Source organism: Mugil cephalus, chromosome 17, assembly GCF_022458985.1.
Source record: "Mugil cephalus isolate CIBA_MC_2020 chromosome 17, CIBA_Mcephalus_1.1, whole genome shotgun sequence".
Taxonomy (NCBI): Eukaryota; Metazoa; Chordata; class Actinopteri; order Mugiliformes; family Mugilidae; genus Mugil; species Mugil cephalus.
Window position 1 is genome coordinate 9,996,434 of NC_061786.1, and position 16,531 is coordinate 10,012,964.

Sequence of the window (16,531 nt, forward strand, 5' to 3'; positions counted from 1 at the left end):
TTTATTTACCCCGTGGGAAAATCAATGCCCAGTAGCATCACTACAGCTGTCAACAATTGTCAAAGATTAAATAGTGTACACACACACACACACACACACACACACACACACACACACACACACACACACACACAAAAGTGTATACAAACTCATTCTCATCTTCTATAACCGCTTGTCCTCTAGAGGGTCGCGGAGGTGCTGAAGTCTGTCCCAGCTGTCATCTGTCCCTGATAGGTCTCCAGTCTATCGCAGGACTAATACAGAGAGACAAAGAACCATTCACACTCACACCTAGGGCCAACTTAGAGTCACCAATGTACCTAACGAGCATGCAAAGACATGTCTTTGGACGCCGGTGTACCCAAGCAGACGCAGGGAGGCACTTCACATCCACTCCATGCGTCAGTGCTAACCACCAGGTACACAACAGAACAGAATAAATAATGAAAGGTATAGATAAGTGCGATGTTTGTGTAACAATGTTTTAAACTGATAAATCCGATCAAATATGCTATTTTGCAAGCTGTTCTGGCTATGCATAGTAGACTATATACAATGCACATTTTGATTTAAATTTGAATGATTTTGTATAATTCATGGTTAACTCACTGCACACATGTACTCTGGTGTGTAACCTCAACGCTTTCGTGTGTTTTTACCTAACCGACATTAGGGAACAATTAAAACGTGTGTTTCAAAACAAACCATAAAAAGTTATCTGCTTGTGGGCATCGTTTCCACACACCGAGCTCTTGATTTCGAGCAGCAGATGTAAATGCCTCCCGCATTCACCGGGTTGATCACAGTGACTTTTAAAGTTTGGTCTCAGTACATCCGTGTTGTTGAAGCTTACCATTCGCCCATTATGAGCAGGCTGTTGAGTTTGAGTGGGATGCATTTTTGACGTTAAGATGAGTCCACCTCTTTGCTTTCACGGCCCACTGGCCACGCCCCAGCTCCGTTTGATGCATCCACTCTCCGGCACCCTCATCATCCAACTCACAGTCTGCGCAGGCCATCAGCTCGGCATCACGTCCCAGCGCAACAGGTAAGGTCTGTCTGCCTCTGTGAGCCGTGGTTAACCTTCAGAGTGTGATAAAGTGCACGTTTGCAGCTCAGTCGGTTTCAGAAGTCACTTCTTCAGATTAGTGGTTATTTTCATGAGAAAGAAATGCTCGTGTGGTTCTTTTTCTTTTCTTTTCTTTCTTTTTTTCTTTTCTTTTTTTTTTGATACGCATGTAATTGCGCTAGCCTGCAGTTCACTAGTGGGGTGGGTTTTAAATCAAGCAATTAAATATTAATTGATACTGTCAAAATTATTTTATTTTATTTTCAACTCAAAATACTTTTAGTGTATTGTTCTTAAAAGTAGACACCACTTCCACCTGGTAAAAAAAAAAAAAAAAAGAAAGAAAGAAAAAGAAAAATGTTAAATTCATGTTAAAATCTTAACCTGATTTTAATTTTTAAACTTTAAAATTTAAACTAAATTTGAACAGCAAGTTTTATTCTGTAATTTAAATTTAAAGTAGCTGACCTGCAGCCAGATATGTTGCAAAATATTTTCCAACTAGAAAAAGTAATGGAAACACTTTTACACGTAGAAGATCAGCTCAGACCCTGCTCATAGTGGGGTATCTATGTTTCAATTTATATTAAAAGCACAAACAAGTAGGACTTCTTAAATTGTAAATAATAATTTCACTTGTACGCACAGACTCATATTTTTCATTAAGCCGAGCCTAACCTAACAGCACTAGCTTAATGGAAATGTAGTCAGTGACCATAGAAGCTGACAACAAAGCTTTTTTCCCACCCTTTTCCTCTTTTTCAATCATCTTGATTATTCCTTAAGATGAAAAACATGAAAAATAAAGAGCTTTTCATGGTAGTTTCTTTGGTAAATAATGTATACACAGAGCCGTTTCTTTTGCGTGGTCTGTGGATCACATCAGCTGAACTTCACCTTTCATGGTTGTATCTTTTTATCCTCCGTGTTAACCATTGTTAAAAGTCTAAGATGAATGGACACAGAAGAGTACACACCCTTATTTAACATCTTTATGGATTTTATTTTATGTACTTTTTAAACATAGCTGAGTGTCCTTCAAATAATGTTTTTTTATCAGTGTTGCAGTCATACTTCATTTGGCTCTTAAAGTTGTAATTGTTATAAGGGAAATTACAAGTTTTATAGGCAAAATGACAGCATTAAATATTACATAAATATTAGTAAATAGAATAGGTTTATTTCTTCATTAATACACAAAAATATATTCTATTATTGCTATGACTAAGAAAATACAAAGAGGCATTTCATGATATTTTAGTAACTGTATGATAGGGCTGTATTTATTTGCTACTGTGGAGGCAACTAGGAATTTGAAAGTGTTGTGTAAACACGTCACTTTTGTTGACATGCAGCTGTCAAGAAAGTGCACGTAATGAATTTTAGAAAACTAAAAATGAGCTATTTTTTTCTTCATTTTTTTTTCAAATTATGGATTTTTATTTTTTAGTATCTGAACAGAATTTCTGTCTTTTCAGATTTTTTTTTTTTTTTGTGCCACATAACTGCCATTCGTCAGAGCGTGTGAAGCCCTATAGAGAGCATGAACCTCAGTCTTCCTGACCAGAACATGCACAGCTCAGGCGAAGGCTGCCTAGACGACGACAAGCCTGATGTCATGTTGCCTTGCTTCCGCAGAAACATGTACGACGAGCCTCTGGCCTCATTCTCAAGCGGATCCATCATTTCCCAGCTCCTCCGCAAGACAATCCACAACAAGAGGGCACTTGAAGAAAGCCATTTCTACCTCTCCAGCTCCGCTGCTGCTGACTCCGGCCAGGAGGATCAGAGCAGCGTCTCCTCAAAAGACAGTACAATGGAAGCTGCCTCCCCGAGTGGTCACGCCTCTACAGCAGCCAGCCCAGAGGTAGAGCATCCCATGGCCGATCACCTGCAGGCCAAGAGGGCCCGAGTGGAGAACATTATCAGGGTCATGGCCGGCTCTCCCAACAGCAGGCAGCATGGGGACAGTGAGCGGTCCGACACAGATGCCAGAGACACCAGGGAGGCCAGGGAAGCATACAGGGAGAACAAACGTAAGCAGAGGTTGCCCCAGCATCAAGAACACAGCAACACAGGACAGTCGAGCAGGAAACCCGGAAGTAGCAGCAGTGACAACTGCAACACGAAAGACGAGGAGTGTCACAAGTTGAAGGAGCAGCTCCACAGCATGCAAAGGCTCCTGCGTCAGCTCCAGGAAAAGTTCCTTCAGGTTTACAACCAGGAAGATCCCGATTACGACAGTAGAGATGAGACAGAAGCTGGTGTCGAGCATGACATCATGGGAGAAAGTGAGTCATGTTACATTAGTGCTGAAGATGATTTTGAGAGAAAGAGCAGCAGGATGGCTGTAGAGCGTAAGGACCGGATGAAAGTAGTTGATTATCTGGTACACCAAAGAGAAAGCCAGAACCTACAGGAAACCCTGAAGCAGGAGCTCTCCAGAGCTGTTAATGATTGCGTGGACAGGGTGTTCAAGAAGGTGTCTCCTGTAGGGCTGGACCTGTCCCCTCAGCAGCGTATGTGCTCCTCGCCGGAGATGCAGCTCAGTGTGGGCGCGGACAGGAAGAGCCAACAGGCCAGTGCCACCCTTGAGCAGCCCCAGCCCGAGGAGGCTGCGGCGAAATCCCGGTCGTTGGAGTTCTATGAAAGCTCAGAGGCCCAAAGCCCACAGGACCAGACGGAGGCGCTGTCGCTGGTGGTCCGCAAGCCAACGGCGACACCCCTGAGCTCAGTCACGCCGACAGTGAAGCGGCCCTACCCTGTGCACCAAACGCCCTTTCAGTTCAATTACAGCACCCCCCTGCATGACAGCCACATCCTCGAGCACCTTCTCAAGTATGGGCCCCACTCCAACTTCGGGGGTCTGCCTTGCATGCCCCCATCTATGGACAGGACCTCCCCAGACTCAGTGGACCTGCCCTGGGACACCATCGCCATGAGGTCCAAGGTGACATCCAGCCACCTCAGCCACCACGCCCGTCCTTCCTCTCTGGGTGCAGTGACGGTCGACGGTCTGTGCCTCCCTCACGTGAAGATCGAGTGTGGTGAGCTGCAGAGCATGGCTGAGCGAAACCCCTACATGTCTCTCAACATATCCTTTCACTTAAACGAAACTGCTGAGCCAGAACAGTACGTTTTTGTTGTTTTGTTTTTGTTTTTTTGCATTTGCATTTTCTGTATATGTTTATATATGTCTATATCTATATTTATATCTATCTATCTATCTATCTATCTATATATATATATATATATATATATATATATATATATATCAAACTCTAGTTGTATATATCTTGTTATTCAGCACTTTTAATTTTATTTATTTGCATAAATATTTGGTTAGGTTGCATCTTAATTTTGTGTACTATTCTCAAAGCACTGAACAGCACAGTATGTTTGAAATCCTTCTTTCTTATATATATCATATTTGCCTTTTATTCTACACAAACTCCCCGTATTTCAGCTCTTCCATTTGAACAATGGCTGGTGGAGGTTCAGTGCAGCATGGGCAGTTCCAGTAACAAACTTCAAGGAGAATTTTTTCTTTGATCTCGCTAACCCCATAGAAAATTATAGCATCTTCTTTAATCTGAGCAGAGTAATGACTTTAAGTCTAGAAAAAGACAAATAAAAAGGAATACAAGGCTTTGATAAGAATTGCCAGGAACAAAAGCCAATTTTTCAAAGGCAGAGAAAGCATCGGTTTCTGTTTCAGGAAGCGTCGTTTTTTCAGACTTGAAAAGGTGCAGGATCTATTTCTCCATCATCAGAGTGATAGGGGTGCATCTAAAAGGTCACATCTGAGTGCTGGTGGAAACCACAAGTGCCTCCCAACCATAACACTTGAGCTCTTGTCTTGAGCATTTGTTGTTGGATACCTTTGTCAGAATGTACATGATAGAACAAAGTGCAAGATAACAGTATGTTTTCCTCACAGGGACTCAGGTTGTATCATTCGGGGGGGGGGGGGGGGGGGGGGGGGAGTATTGTTTGAAAACTTAAATACATTTGAGGCTCACATCCTCAATTAATGTGATTAATATGATAAGAGACATGTCTACATTCTGTCTTTCTCTGCTTAAGTTAACTAAAAGAATCTCTTTTATATTGCTCATTATTAAGTTAATCATTTTTGCAATAATCCCACAAGGATTGCATTTTTCTTTTTGTTGATCGTCTTGTTGCAGGGCATTAGAGAGGAATATTATGTGGTTCTTCTCCGGATTCGCTTTATCTTTACAGTGCAAAGAGCTCTGCTTCTCTTTGAACAATACCACATAAATCTTTCATCCAAACTTCCTTATTTCAAAGGTAGGGTTCCCTAATAAATGTGTGACCTGATAAGGAAATATTATGACCTAAGGCGGTGGAGGTGGTGGACGACTACAGAGGAAACGGTCCCGAGCACCTTCATTGCCACAGGGGGAAAACTTGAGAAAGAATTGGATTTATCAGTTAGGTGCAATAAAGGAGGAATACAATATAATGTTGGACAAATTAGCTGTTTTCTTTTTTACACCATTTAAATTATTTTAAATATATGTTCAATCCTGACAGGGATTTTTTTTCCCCTCCGCCAAAAAAATACAGCAACATATGGTGTCTTTAAATCAACTCAATTATATCTGAAAATCAGTTTCTTTTTTTCCAAAACATTTCAAAACAGGCTGTCTTAACTACCAGGCATGAAGTGCTTTGCTCTCTAATTAAAAATCCCTAATCTAATTCGTAATTCTGTTTTGCCAATAAGCACATGTTAGGGTCATTATTGACTCCCTAGTTAATGCCGAGCTGTTCTTTAGCGAAATTCAATTTAGCCAAAGATTGAGGCAACACAATACTCCGGTCCACTATCACTTTGCACAGGCCTAGCGTGCTGTGGGTTGGGGTTGGCTTCTCAGTGTTTCCTTAACGTGAGTCGTGAACATCCAGGAGGGGCTCACCCCGAGTCATCTGAAGAAGGCGAAGCTCATGTTCTTCTACACCCGCTACCCGAGCTCCAATGTGCTGAAAACCTTCTTCCCTGACGTCAAGGTAATTCTCTTTTCTTTTTTCTTTCTTTTACATATAAATAAATAAACTAAAATTGTTTTTATCTCAACATGTGAAACAACACAGAATTGTTGTTTTGTCCGGCATTTAACTTCCTGGCATCTACTTGTCAGTGTGTTTGCGACCCAACAAAATAAAAAAATAAAAAAACAGCAGTGTGTCCGAGGAGAGAAACAAAAAAGCAGAGGGTTTAAATAACAAAGCCGCTGAGCTGCTAGTATGTCCTGGGGGCAGAGGGAGATACAGGGGCATTCTCTCTTTAAAAAAAGCCACTCCAGTCAGCAAATGGAGTGACAAAGGACTCTGTAGGAAAGGCATTGCTATTGAGTGTCAACAGAGAGTTGGTATTAGAGACTTGCGCGGCGGTGAGCTGCTCCTAAACGCAACATCCTGTGTATTTTGGCCTCGGTCTCGTGTCATCCTTTTTTGTCTCCTCTTTTTGTCCCCTTCTGCTCTGCTTTCCTGCTCGGGGCACAAGCTCACGCTCTGTTTCCAGGTTTTCTCCAAACACCTCTCAACTTTCTCTTCCTATCTCGACTCCCGGATCTCTCTGAGCCGCGCCGCACCGCAGGGCCCCCGCCTCTCAATCTGCCCTGACCCCCGGGGGTCAGGGGGGAGGATGCTGTCGCTGCAGCCCTGCGAACGTCTCCTCCTTGCTTACAATCCTGTGGTGGGAAGTGGCACTGAACAAAAGAGCACCTAATCCCAGTGTCTGATTCCATCCTATCATCCCGAGTCAATGAGAGGGAAGCTTCCTTCTGTCCTTATGCTGCCGCTTTCTCACCCACCACACCAGAGGGAAGAAGCGTCTTTGATGCCGGCCCAGGCCTTAGGCATTTTTTTCTGTCTTTCTGGATGACGAGATAGAATAACAAGACTAATGTCAAGACTGAGTTTAGAAACACACGGCCCTGACAGATGTTTTTACACCGCGGACATGGGTGGGAAAAGATCAGAGCAATTAACGTTGCATAGAGTGACAGACCATTAGGTGGCATTTTGCCCTACAGGTACTACATTCAGGTTTTCGCTCAATAATGAAGGGGGCTGCTAATTGAAAAGCAAGATTAATATTTTGACGTTTCTATTGGGTTCTGAAATTACTTTTCTATTTCGAGAGTTATTATTTGCCTTCTCCACGAGGAAATCAAATCGGTCCTTTTCGGAGCGGCCGGGGACTCACTGTCTTGTTTAAGGACACTCCTCGCGTCGGCGCAGCGTGGCCTCGGTGGCTTAACCTCAGACAACCGCTTTCTCTCCCTTTCCAGTTCAACCGCTGCATCACCTCTCAGCTCATCAAGTGGTTCAGCAACTTCCGGGAGTTCTACTACATCCAGATGGAGAAGTTCGCCCGCCAGGCCATCGTCGACGGCGTCAGCGAAGTCAAAGACATCACGGTTAGCAGGGACTCGGAGCTCTTCCGGGCCCTGAACATGCACTACAACAAAGCCAACGACTTCCACGTGAGTGTCCCTTACCGCTGATGATTGTTTGGAAAAGCTTTGATTTCATTCAGAAGCCATTTTTTTATCGTGAATACATCATGCAACAAATAAACAAGGTGTGGTTAAATGAGGGCAACACAGTTTTTGCTGTTCTAACTGCTCCGGAGATGAGTGTATTAGAAGTAACACCTTTTATTGACATGTATTTAGAGAAAGACATTAGTCGGACTGGGACCGCTCTGTGTGGAGTTTGCATGATCTCCCTGTGTCTTTGTGGCTTCTCACCTTGGTTACTCTGGCTTCCCCCTCACCCCATAGGCACGCTCATTAAGTGTGGTTAAAAGTAGTTAAAAGGTTAATTGGGATAGGCTCCAGCTCCACCCCGCCCCCCAAATGAACATTCGTCAGACTCCAAATCTCAACAAGAATTTCTGCTTTTTTTGACTTTCTGCTTATTTGTTGTACTCTGTTTTGGTCAATATGAAGCTCCAACTAGACTCTTCAACAGGGTGCTGTGCCTGAGCAAGAAAGAATTCAAGCCCCACAGAGCTGTTGCTTTTGCAGTTTGACATTTGTGATATACCTAATTTAACTTTCAGTCATTATGCTAAAATAAACTGGTCGCTGGTTGTAGCCTGATTCATCACCAGAAAGCGGTTTTCGTCTTCCCAAAACGAGTGCCAGTCTGCAGCTCAACCGCAGCAGTTAGTAACCTGCAGAAGTATGTCAGGCCTGCGCCATGTGGCCGTGGTCATGTGTGCTGACCTGTGTGTCACACTGCACCTGTGGCTGGCCAGCCCTTTTGCAGCCATTATCTAAACTCCAGAGTGATGCTTTATCAAACTGTGGGAAGAGGAAGCCGCAAAATCCCGCTAAAACAACTCAGGATTAGAGGACCAGCACGCCTGAGCGAGACAGAGATTGCTACTGATGCGGAATGCTGAGAAAGACGCTGTGGATTCCGAGGGAGAAGGCCGTTTGGTGGGAAAGGGATGAGACCGTTTTCTTTACCTTGGGACCAAGACATTCCTTTCCCAGGGATGCTTTTGTGTCAGGAGATGAGGGGAAAGAAAAATAACTTATGCCAACAACTGTTGTGCTAACTGGCCAGTGGATGGGAAACAAGTGCTGGGGGAAAGTTTTCTCCCAGCATCCCTTGCATCCAGACTTGATTTACTGGTCTGTTTTTATAGATCCTGCTGTACTTATGAATTTTATCTTAATAGATAATCTCAGTATTGACGAGTCTTATACCTGAACACAGTCATTTAAGTAATTGACCACGTTCTTGGTTGGATTCATAGTCAGTTTTTTTGTTGTTTGGAGCCGGACAGAAACCCTAAGGAAGAGTTGTTAGTTTAGTTTCAAGAAAACAAGACTCGCTAATCAAAGAGGCTTCTAATTGAAAGTTAATGATCGCAGCCTTGCATCCGTTGCATGCGCGCGGAGAACAAAGAGACAAGCTCCCTTTCATCAGTTTGAGTGTTTGAAGAATTGTGCTACAGGTCTTCATTTCATATATTCCACCTTTGAGAAGGCTGTAGACAGGTGGTTCGGATCGCGGCACAGCTCTCCGCAAAGAAATAATACGATTTTAATAACCAGATCACCGCCCATTTCTTTCTTCCTCCTCTTCCAGGTTCCCGACAGGTTCCTGGAGGTCGCTGAAATCACCCTGCACGAATTCTACAACGCCATTTCCGCGGCCAAAGATTCAGACCCCTCCTGGAAAAAGGCCATTTACAAGGTCATCTGCAAGCTGGACAGCGACGTCCCGGACGAGTTCAAGACATCTTCCTACTTATAATGTACAGGTGATGGAACAAGTGAACCCGTGTTATTTCATCATTTCTTGTAGTGCATTTTAGTGAAGTGACATGTAAAAAAATCCTCCGACTCGTGCCATTTGAAAAGTGAAATATTGTGCTCGGCTTTTACTGAAAAAAAGCAAAAAAAAAAAAAAAAGGGCAAACAATAATAAATAGTAATGCTCTTGTTATTGTTTAGCATTTGTATGATGTATTTAGAGAGTTACTGAGTTTGTAGGTGTGTAAAAATGTTTTCAAAGATGTAACCATTCATAGTGTAGCCTGGGTTTTTATTGGCAATGTTTTTAATTCTGTTTCCTTTCATAGTTGTGTGTGTGTTGTGTACATGTACATGCTGTCGTATGTTGCATAATGAGCTATAATTATACAAGCGTGACAGGATGCATGACAAAATAATGCAATGGTTTTTATTATCGTGTGTAAAGGTACGGCTCTTATTGTGTAAAGAACAATCATTTTCAGATATTTCAGTCACAAACATTGTACTGGATGATCATGGAAATTAAAGATGCACTAAATTATAACACAAAACTAAGCGTGCTATCATTTCCTTTAGCAGTGCGATCTCACGGCGGGAGAGGTTTTTAAAATGAGAAACGAGACTCAGCAGGTGAACGCTGTATTTTTTGCAAATGTTTAACTCTCCTGTGAAAACAGCGCCGAGCCCCTAAGGTGCCTCTAATCCACGTCCAGCAGCCAGCTGTTAAATGTCCCCCAAACTATGCCGTTCACATTGTTCACCGGAGCCAATTCAAGTCAACTTTCTAAGGCCCGCATTCATTGTGTGGCCGGTGCGGATGCGGACAACTGCCATGTCTTGAAAACAGCCACAATGCATTCCCTCCTAATGACTAATGCCCGAGGTGACCTCATATCGCGGTTGTGCCACCCAAGCAAAATTCCACAAACCCGTTGACTCTTTCTTCCAGGCACCCACTGAAAGCACAAACACACACACACACGCGCGCGCACACACACAGGTCTGGTTATGTCATGAAAAGCACAGATGGGCCGTGCTCTCGGTGCCTTGGGATTTACAATATAAACCAGACAAATGAATTAAACGTGATGAAATAAACTCGCTGCCATTGTCACTTGAATAAAGAATTCAAACTTTTGCAGGAACACCAGAAAAAAAAAAAGAATTGAAAACATAAATAAATAAATCTGAAGAGCATACTTTTATGAAAGTACACTCTTTCTTACAATTACGAAGCCAGTGCCCAAAACCAAACGCTTAATTGGAAAACCTGTTGAGCACCAATTACATCAGAAATGATAACATTAAGGAAATTAAAACATTAGCTGGATTGGTTGATGACAACGACTGGAGACAATAAACCTCACTAATCTTTTAATAGACATTCCTTTTCAATTAGATCAGTCTCCTTCAGTAAATTGATTTACATTCTCAACTCAATTAAAATGTTTCAGATTGAACCAAAGGGCCACGCGCAAATTAATTTGCGGCATGACTTTTTCTGAACAAGACTTGGCAACCTCCGACATAATGGAAGAAAACAAAGAAAATACCTCCAGTCGACAAACCGCCTCCGGCTGACGGGGGCCTCGACTTAAACGGCGCGATATGAAATTATGTTTCGGCGTTGGGGGGAGTCTCAGATAAAACAGAGCATGCTTTGTAATGAAGATGAAATGAAAAGCGAAAGGCAACGGGACGCGAGGAAATTAAAACAAAAACACTGTTTGAGCTCTGAGTTATGTGTTTAACCTTTGGGAACAATTCAAAAGGCTGATGCTGTTAGTTATGGCCCTATACGTTGAAAGAGAGAACATCAGACTATCACATGGCTCTTGGAGGCAGAGGAACTTATTCACAGAAGAGTAACAGCATCATCTAGTGAATCTCTGCTGTAACAGCTCTGCTCATCCTCAAAGTCGACTCAGTCAACTCCCACACAAGAGATAAGATGTTTTTTTTCATGCAAACAGTGAATGTCAGTACTGTTTTTCATTTGAATAAGTTACTAGAAGTGTCTTTAAATAGAATTTAGTGTTTCAAACTATAAAATATTCAGCATCAGATTCAGTCATGTACACAGATCTCCACACAGGGGTGCACTTGTCACTGTGTAGACTACAACGAGAATCAAGACAGCAAACGCTCCCAATGTGGACCTCATTAAATATTTTATAAAAGCTTTCACCCTCACAAGTTTCTCATCAATAAAATGTCAATGTTGTGCTTATGAATTAAAGGAACAGAGGCTGATTTCCAGTTTGCAGTGTGTGCGTGTGGTGTAAAATTATGAAAATTAAAAAGAAAAAAAAAAGATGTGGTGTCTTGGTGCCTTAGCAGGGTCCTGGAAAGACAAAAGCAGGATCAAGCACCCCTGAGCCTGAAACAATAGGAGCCGTAAGACTGGGGGGGGGCGCTGGGACAAGACCCCGTGTTTAATCTCCCGCTCATAGATACGGGCTCTTTAGCCGGCTCACGCTGGGAGGGCGCTGGGAGCCGGAGGGAGTGTAACTTGAGAACGGAGGCCGCTGACTTTAGGCTGCCCTTCAGACAGCCACTTCTTGGTGTAGTTTGGCGTGATCACCAGTAAATCTTTATTAATTTTAATTGGAGCCCCCATTTAAAAGAGCAATTAAAGCGGATTAATCGAGCCCATCCCGTATAATGTCTTCTGTTAATTAGTTTGTCAGCACTGTTTTAATATCGCTTAATGACTTCATATTTCAGGGATGACATTAAAGGGATGCTGAAGGAAAAGAAATGGCCTTATCACAATGCGCCGCTTTAATGGGAGATGTCCCCCCCGACGGCGGCGGGCAAGGTCAGACCCGGGGGGCCGCTGGGGAGGAAGAAGAGGCTTCGGGGTGCCACCGAGGCAGCCACCTCAGGGGAGACGCTGCCTCACACGCGGTGCCGCATCACAGCTACTGATGCACACACACACACAGTTTGCTATGTCCCAGCTTCAGATGCTGATATTCCTTGTTGCTGCAATTACTTTATATAACCTTTAAATAGCTTTAAATGTTCTATAAAGGCCGAAAAGCCTTGAGATGCACCTCAAATGTTTAATGAGAGCACAAATCCACCAGGATGCTGATGTATATACATCACAAAGCCTTTTAAATGAGAAATACATATGTTCCAAGGCTTGGAAAGACTTGGGTACCCCTGGTCTATAGGGAAAAACCCAAAGGTACACATCAGCAGACATAAAATACACAGTGACTTACTCATTCCATTGCTTTTAAGAGCAGATGTACTGCGTATCATTTCGTTTCTGATGTGCCAGATGTGGAACAGATGCATTGAGAAACTACTTGTCTGCTTCTGTCTTTCCTTTTGAGACAGAGACTCGACGCACCGGGGGCCGCTCCCCTCACAGTGCCACCGAGTCAAAGGTGGCCGGGCAGCAAAGGACTTGATAAAAAACCAACAGCACATCTTCCCCGCCGCCGCCGCCACCCCGGCTGGCGTGCATCCCTGCTAATTTGAGTGTGCCCTCGCACCTCCACACTCCTCAGCAGATACATAAATCTCATTCCCATTATCCCGCTAATTAGCCGGGATTACAGGAGCATGTAATGCCCCCGCTTCCCAATAGATTGATTGGAGGACGGTCTCTTTGTTTTGAAATCACTTCCTGATTGATGTACAGAGCCCTAGTTTGCAATTGTAATGGCCCAGATGTTAACAATCAAATGCGTTTCCGCTCCAGGAAGTAACAGTCTGTCATGGAAGAGGAGCCAGCCGAGCGTGTAACGACACATCACAGGAGTGTGGGGAAAGGGGGACTGCGGAGGAGGGGGTGAAGGCATGGGGAGGGAGTTGTTGGGGGGGTACTGTAGCCTGGCTTGGATTGCTGCTGAGAGAGGGTGTGATGTCCATGCCCGCTCTTTTATCTGAAATGACAGTTTCTTTGTTTTTGCCGTGTTTTTAATAAAAGGTATATTGGTCTTTGGAAGCAACAGTCTCTTTCTAAAAGTATCTGCAGGTGTTTGACACCTGCACCGTCCTTTACTGATAATTCTGACTTTGCATGGTGAAAGCCTAAGGTGGAACTGGTTTCAAAATCCTCCTCTGCCATCAGAACATCACCGGTGAAGATGTTGTCAGTGTCAGTTTCCAATGTCCTCCGTCCTGAGGCGGTCCACGTTTCGAACAGTAGAGGGCACTATTGTCTAACCAAACCGACCCCTCTCCTTTTCCCTCATTGCTTTTTTCTTACCCTTCACCAATAAATCACTTTCCCGGATAGTTAATGGATATAGAAGCAGATCATGAGTGAGCTATCTGCGGGGCGATAATTTAAGTGAAGATCCCCGCGCTGATTGCAGTGAAAGGTTATTTATTTCAACAATAATGCAGGACACAAAGGGGGAATCTGGGCGAGATTACCAGCTAGGGTACGCTAGAGTGCTCATCTCCAATGGAGCAGCGTGTAAATTGGGTTCACTTTCCCCAATGAAAATACAGACTGCAGTTTATTTCAACTTTATGCACATGGAAGCCTGTGCTTCCCTCTCAAGGGTGGCTGGGGACGCAGAGATGGCTGTGCATATGAGGGGAGGGCGGGTTTAGACCTTGAAAAATGCCCTTTTTGTCCCTGAGTCTCTGGAAGGCTGAACTACTGAGGTATGCCCCCCCCCCCTCCCCCCCCCACCATCCAACGGTTCCCACTCTCTTCTAATTAAAAAGCATCACGACAATAAGGAGATGGTCTAAAGCAGGCTAGCCTGAATAACGGCAAAGACTCCTAACTGGGACCAAGGTAAGCTGTATGTGTGTGTCTATCAGATTTTGTACACAGTGATGTTGGGCACTATCGATGGCCTGCGTTGGTGGGAAAAGGAAGGGGCACAAAAGCCAGCTTGGCCAGATACTCCACTTCTCCCGTCATGCAGAAAAATGCATGATTAAGGCCCAACTGACATGTCGAAAAAGTCCTGGGCAGAGAAATGGAAATGGCTCCATATGCCACCCCGCGCGGTCACAGCGTCCAGAAAGCATGGCACCGCTCACCGTGTTGTTTTGCATCCCTTCCAATAGCCTCTAATCACTGGGGTCCATAAACAACGCCAGTGGTAAACACATGCCACAGCAGAGCACAGGGACCGAAAAAGCTGCAGCGCACAACGCCGCAAATACAATATGCACTTTTACATGTCTGTCATGCTGCAGGCTTTCAACTATGTTGTCAGCCAAGATATGCATCAGACATGGATCCAATGCTGTGTGAGATATAACCATTGGGTAAAGGATGGGAGCCCTTGAGCTGCATGATAAGCACTGTCACAGAGACATAACATATGTATCTATGCTATGCTTTGCTTAACGCTCCAGAAGGCTTTGGTTGACTTTACCTGGGGTGGCAGGTGAATTCCCCAGTTCACACTCAGAGCACACGAGTGAGGGGATCAAAACAAGACCGTCTGAAGCAATGCAGAGAGCGGAAGTGGAGGGGCATCTTTAGACTCCTAGGTTTGGCCTCTCTGGAAGGGGTGGGGGGGTGGGTGGGGTGGGAGGGGGGGTCTCTATCCCCAGATGGGCCTACTGATCATCTTCCTCAGGGTGATGGAAGCTAAGCAGCTTTTTGAGTGCAGCCTTCTCTCCAGATGGGCGGATCACAGGTCAAATAGTCTCAGACAACTGACTAGGGACATTTGGGTGGCGGGTCCCAGGGGGTCTCATGGGACAAGAGGGAACCTGCCTGGGACTGGCAGCTGCAGCGCTCCCTCCTGGCCTAACACACCCGAGGGTGTACCTGCTGCTCTACTCGTGCCCCGGTGGCATGTGACAAATGGTGACACGCTTCTGCTCCCCTGCTCTCTCAGATTGGTGGCCCTGATTGAAAGCAAAGCAGCAGGCATCCCTCAGATCCATATGTCTGCAGAGGAACAGGGAGAAGAGGAGCGCAGGAGAGGGCCCCGACAAATGAAAATAAAGTGATATCATTCCGGCGCATAAACGTATGCAATTTTCCGCAATAATGGGGCAGCGGAGATGAGCGTGTGCGCTGCCATCTTTTTATTTACATATGGATGAGTCCATTTTTTATTTTTTATTTTTTTTTTGTTTTTCATGCACACCACTCTCTTCATTAAAATGTGCGGCTCCAGTCATTCAAAGGGGGATCATATTTCACAGAGGAACGAGGAGAGTTCCAAAGGACTCAGAAGAAATAAAACAAGAAAGAAGACAACTGAGCCGGGCCCTCCACTGAAGTTCTGGCAGCCTTTATTAAAAGCGCGGCGTGATTGATAACCTGCCAGTCATCGGAATAATCGCGGCCAATCCCGTCTCTCGCAGCCAGCTCTGCTTCCCGCCCTCATCCTTTATGCCCCTATCACCCTCAACACATCCACTTGCCATTGAAAACCTGTAATTGAATGAGTTTTTGTCATTATTGTGATTAATCATATTAATTTGAACTAATTAAGAGATGGTTCGAAGTTATGACAATTAGATTAATGAAATTAGTTTTAACTTTTTTTTTTTTTGTTCCAACCTAATAAAAAAAAAAGAGGGGGAAATCAGACCAGGACTGTTATGAAACAGTTGGCAATCTGGATTTTGGGACTAATTGAATGTCTGATTTTATTAATGATGAAATTTATAAAAGTCCTTGAGGGGGAAATTAACGCAGATTCAGCTGCTAAGAGTGGAAAATTAATTAAAATTCCTGGAGATATTCCTGTCATTAAAGGCACAGGCCCTGTTAACCCTGGTCCTACTGTGAATAGCTTGTGTGCACAGACACTCTCCACAGTGACTGGAGGGAGATATATGGGTTTTTTTTGGTGGGGGGGTGGTGGGCAAATACGCTTTAAAATCCTTTTCTGTGGTTATTAGGGCTTCAGTGCTGGAAGTCATTGTATTTGTTCAGGTTTTTTTCCCTAACATGAGACCTTTAGTCGCGAGCCTGATCAAAATGATATCACAGTTCAAGATTTTTATGTTAATCTTTAGAGCTTTGCACGGTCATGCACCACACTGGAGAGGAACTTCAGCCCAATTATCAAATCATACCTGCTCAGGGGCACATTCTCGATGGAGGCTCAAACTTCGTGTAACCTCAGCTTTATCTCGACTCTTTCTTTCATCGTTTAAAATCAGCGGGCCTTCCTGTCAAACATTTTATTTATTTCGTTTT

The 16,531-nt window shown here is 44.0% G+C and overlaps 1 protein-coding gene across 1 annotated transcript; it reads left to right on the top strand.

The window, feature by feature from the left end:
• Positions 1 to 800: 800 nt before the first annotated feature.
• Positions 801 to 9,916, top strand: prox2 (prospero homeobox 2). Its single transcript, XM_047611368.1, has 5 exons — positions 801 to 1,048; positions 2,548 to 4,163; positions 5,999 to 6,106; positions 7,393 to 7,587; positions 9,209 to 9,916. The coding sequence occupies exons 2-5, from the start codon at positions 2,613 to 2,615 to the stop codon at positions 9,374 to 9,376; spliced, it is 2,022 nt and encodes a 673-aa protein (XP_047467324.1). The 5' UTR covers positions 801 to 1,048; positions 2,548 to 2,612; the 3' UTR covers positions 9,377 to 9,916.
• Positions 9,917 to 16,531: the final 6,615 nt, after the last annotated feature.

Bases quoted from the DNA above. Each gene is read 5' to 3' on its own strand.
- prox2 (XM_047611368.1), top strand. From the start codon at position 2,613: ATGAACCTCAGTCTTCCTGACCAGAACATGCACAGCTCAGGCGAAGGC. The intron at 4,164-5,998 runs ATATCCTTTCAC...TGAGTCGTGAAC, and splicing joins ACCCCTACATGTCTCTCAAC to ATCCAGGAGGGGCTCACCCC. The intron at 7,588-9,208 runs GTGAGTGTCCCT...CTCCTCTTCCAG, and splicing joins ACAAAGCCAACGACTTCCAC to GTTCCCGACAGGTTCCTGGA.